The sequence below is a fragment of the Nicotiana tabacum genome, chromosome 22 (genome assembly GCF_000715075.1).
Source record: "Nicotiana tabacum cultivar K326 chromosome 22, ASM71507v2, whole genome shotgun sequence".
Classification (NCBI taxonomy): Eukaryota; Viridiplantae; Streptophyta; class Magnoliopsida; order Solanales; family Solanaceae; genus Nicotiana; species Nicotiana tabacum.
In genome coordinates, this window is record NC_134101.1 from 224428184 (window position 1) to 224432831 (window position 4648).

At 35.2% G+C, this 4648-nt stretch overlaps 1 protein-coding gene across 1 annotated transcript; it reads left to right on the forward strand.

The window, feature by feature from the left end:
- The first annotated feature begins 277 nt into the window (after positions 1-277).
- LOC107774026 (premnaspirodiene oxygenase) lies at positions 278-2630 on the forward strand. The gene is made up of 2 exons (XM_016593471.2): positions 278-1217; positions 1860-2630. Exons 1-2 carry the CDS (start codon positions 339-341, stop codon positions 2478-2480), a joined length of 1500 nt encoding a protein of 499 aa, XP_016448957.2. The 5' UTR covers positions 278-338; the 3' UTR covers positions 2481-2630.
- The last annotated feature ends 2018 nt before the right edge of the window (positions 2631-4648 follow it).

Here is a 4648-nt window from a genome sequence, read left to right on the forward strand (position 1 = left end):
TGGCTTGCCTAGCTTCTACGAGTAAGCGCCATCACGACTCCCGAGGATAAGGAAATCCGGGTCGTAGCATTCACTCACAAAAATTACTAAAAACAAAGTTTACCCTTCTCCCAAAAGTAAATTTCATATTTGGCTCCACATAATGTGTTCAATGAGTCAAGTGAAGTACTTTTCATTGACAAGAAAAAGTTGCTGAAAAATGCATATCTCATATTTTTTTTTTTTAGAGAAATCCCATTTCTTGCCTAAACGAAATGCCTATAAAAGAGCATATATTTGCAACAACAGTTTGCAGAAACTATCAAGTCAAATAATCCCCCCTTTAATTCCCTCCCAAAATGCAGTTCTTCAACTTCTTTTCCCTTTTCCTTTTTGTGTCATTCCTCTTTTTATTTAAGAAATGGAAGAATTCCAATAGCCAAACCAAAAGATTGCCTCCAGGTCCATGGAAATTACCTATTCTTGGAAGCATGCTTCATATGCTAGGTGGACTTCCACATCATGTCCTTAGAGATTTAGCCAAAAAATATGGACCAATTATGCACCTTCAACTAGGCGAAGTTTCTCTGGTTGTTATTAGTTCTCCTGGGATGGCAAAAGAAGTACTAAAAACTCATGACCTCGCTTTTGCAAATAGGCCTTTACTTGTAGCTGCCAAGATTTTTTCTTATAATTGCATGGACATTGCCTTTTCTCCTTATGGCAATTACTGGAGACAAATGCGTAAAATTTGTCTCTTGGAATTGCTCAGTGCCAAAAATGTCAAGTCATTCAACTCAATTAGACAAGATGAAGTTCATCGTATGATTAAATTTTTTCGATCATCTCCTGGTAAGCCAGTTAATGTTACAAAAAGGATTTCACTTTTCACAAACTCTATGACATGTAGATCAGCATTTGGACAAGAATATAAGGAGCAAGACGAATTTGTACAACTAGTCAAAAAAGTGTCAAACTTAATAGAAGGGTTTGATGTGGCTGATATATTCCCTTCACTGAAGTTTCTTCATGTGCTCACTGGAATGAAGGCTAAAGTTATGAATACACACAATGAATTAGATGCCATTCTTGAAAATATCATCAATGAGCACAAGAAGACTTCAAAAAGCGATGGTGAATCAGGAGGTGAAGGTATAATTGGTGTACTGCTAAGACTTATGAAAGAGGGAGGCCTTCAATTTCCAATCACTAACGACAACATCAAAGCTATCATTTCTGTACGTACTATTTACTGCATATTTCTATCTTCGTTATTAGTACTCCTTCTATTCTATTTTTTGTGGAACTTGTTTTTATCCTATTCCATAAAGAATGACGTATTTCTATATAAGAAATAATTTAACTTTAAATTTTCTATTTTACCTTTAATGACATGTTTTTATAGCCACAGCAATTTCATGACATATTTAATACCACAAGTTCGAAAATTATTTCTGTCTTTCTTAAACTTTGTATCTAGTTATACCGTGCCATATAAAGCGAAATTGATGAAGTATTATGATTTATCTTTAATACTAACGTTCTCAAATTGCATAATAAATTTCTGTACTTAAAGAGTCACTTTAGTTAGCTTTCAATTAGGACAACAAATCTTATTTAATCTTTCCGGCTACGCGCTTGGACTGCGTACGAAAATCAAAGCAACTTTAAATGAGGTTTTCAAGGCCTCGAAAATACATAATGGGTAAGAAAACAGGTGATGACCTTTTGGGTCGTCATAGAAAATTTAGAATTCCTTTTGGTGTAGAATAAAGGTAGTAGCACAAACGTAGTACAAATATGTTATTTGAATATTTCAGTAGAAATTTGTCAAGAAGTTTGTAAGAGAAATGAATATTGTAACTTGCTCGAAAATGAAGGACATCTTTGGTGGGGGAACAGAAACTTCATCAACAACAATTAATTGGGCCATGGTCGAAATGATGAAGAATCCAAGTGTATTTTCCAAAGCTCAAGCAGAGGTAAGAGAAATCTTGAGAGGGAAAGAAACTTTTGGTGAAATTGATGTCGAGGAGTTCAAATACCTAAAGATGGTCATTAAAGAAACTTTCAGACTCCATCCTCCAGTACCTCTTTTGCTTCCAAGAGAATGTAGAGAAGAAACGGACTTAAACGGCTACACTATTCCATTGAAAACAAAAGTCGTGGTTAATGTTTGGGCAATGGGAAGAGATCCAAAATATTGGGATGACGTAGAAAGCTTTAAACCTGAGAGATTTGAACACAACTCTATGGATTATATTGGTAATAATTATGAATATCTTCCCTTTGGTAGCGGAAGGAGAATTTGCCCCGGAATATCATTTGGTTTAGCAAATGTTTATTTTCCACTGGCTCAATTATTGTATCACTTTGACTGGAAACTCCCAACTGAAATCAATCCAAGTGAATTGGACTTGACTGAGGCGGCTGGAGCAGCTTGTGCCAGAAAGAATGACCTACACTTGATCGCAACTGCTTATCAACACTGTGAAGAGTGATCTCATGGTGTCAAACCTTTTCTTAAAAGAAGAATCTTTGCAACTGAATTTCGTTGGCAACCCCACCATTGTACTTTCTTCCGTTGGTGTTTACTTATTTGTAATATTTGTGTCCTTTTTCATATATAGATATATCATTATAGCTTTCCACACAAGCTGTCAAATAAGATTTTCTGTTGTTTTTATATTTTGTAATGTAGTGACATGCTATCCGTGTGAAGTAAATATACTTACTTACATCCCTCCATTATAAAGAAAAGATACTGGAGGGATGCCACAGGTAGGGGTGGGCATATTTCGGTCGGAACCGAATAAACCAACCGAACCGATTTTTTTTTAATTTCGGTTTCGGTTATTCATTTTGTTCGATCGATTTCGGTTTTTCGGTTCGATTTTCGGTTATTAAGTTTTTTAATTCAGTTAACCGAAAAACCGAATTATTAACATATATGTTCTTTAAGTTATACATAGGCTAAGCCCATAGGTAATAAATCAATACTATTAGGTCCAATCTATCAAAGACTCAACCCAATTAAGTAAGTCCATCAACTTTCCAATCTTAAAGACTTTCAGTCTATTAAAACTTCCATAGCATATGCGATAGATACCGGGAGAATTTCACACAGAGTTGTAATTTACACTATGTTTGAATTTTATGATCAATACTATGCAAAGTTTAGTCTATTTTTTTTTTCTATAAACACAATATTTCCAACAATTTCGAAGTTTTGGGAAAAATCAACAAATTCGTCGGTCGTATTATTACATAGAAGGATTCCAATATGATAATGTTCAAACCAAAAACCGAACCAAAATTAGAATAACCGAACTGAACCGAACTTATTTCAGTTCAGTTTCGGTTACTACTTTTACAAAACCGAAAACCGAATAACCGAACCGACCGAATGCCCACCCCTAGCCACAGGTCCAACACTCCTATAGGGAGGCTAATGGCATTGCGGGAGCTTTGGCATGTTGTGATAGCCCTCCACCCTTTTTACCGGGCTTACTTTTGGACTCGCAGGGGATTGTAACTCTACGTTCAGCCCCCTCTTTGTAATCCTTTATTCCCTCTTCAATAAATAAAATGCTTGGTTTTGGTAACCAAAAAAAGATAATGTGATGATTAGGTTTTAGTAACCAAAAAAATATAATATGATGGAATCATCATATTTTGTTTTGTGTATTGTTGATATTGAGCTATGTGAGGTTTGATGAATAACAACAAAAAGTTCTTGCCAGTTACTGTTGGCCAAGTAAAGGTGAAGTTTAAGGAACTCGAATATGGACCAGGTCCATCTTGTGAAACACAATTGTGATACATGTGAGATGCACGTAAAGGAGACAAACCTAACTTATCAGAAGTGATATCTCCTCATCATGATCGAAAATGTTGCATATTGGATAAGGAGAAAGACTCCTTAAACAAAGAGAACACGGTTTAGGAAAAAGATAGAGTTAGAGTATGAGATCAACTAGAACTCTTCCACCATGGAAGAGTAGCATCGGTATCCTAGTCACTCTCTAATTGCTAACTTCTTAAATATTAATGTTGTTCTCTTTTACAGGTGATGCACATAAGCAGAAGTTAAACATGAATTGAGAGTAAAATAGCAAGCCAATTTTGCAAGCAATTTATATGTGATTCAAGCGTGCAAACCTGAAGCTACTTGAACCAGATAGAAGAATCAGTTCCAAGTGTCTATCTTTTATCCTAGTTCAATTGTAGTAGGTGATTTTACATTGTACCTTTCAACTTATTTAGAAGCAATTGTATTAGGTACTTAGAGTTTTCAAGTTACAGTTAACTTGTAGTTGTCGCAACAGTTGAGGTTGTGTGTCACAATGGGATTAGAGTTTATCCTAGGTTTACAAAAGAGTTTTTTGTAAATGCACTTTTTGGCTCAGTGATTTTAGTGGAGAGTTTGAGAAATTCTACTGAAAGGTAGGTTGTAATTTTTTCATCTTTTGAGCCTGGTGATTTTCACATAAAATATCTATGTTCTTTATTTTTTGTATTTATTATTCCGTAACAGTAGCAGTTAGAACTCATAGAAGAACCAGGTCCTTCTATAATCAAGTTAAGCAAAACTTCGGTACCACACAAATCACCCCCCCCCTTGTGTGGTATTGAAGTATAAAACATCAATTGGTATCAAAGCAGATTT

Coding starts and splice junctions, on each gene's coding strand:
- LOC107774026 (XM_016593471.2), top strand. CDS start 339: ATGCAGTTCTTCAACTTCTTTTCCCTTTTCCTTTTTGTGTCATTCCTC. Junction 1,218..1,859: donor ACATCAAAGCTATCATTTCT/GTACGTACTATT, acceptor TCGAAAATGAAG/GACATCTTTGGTGGGGGAAC.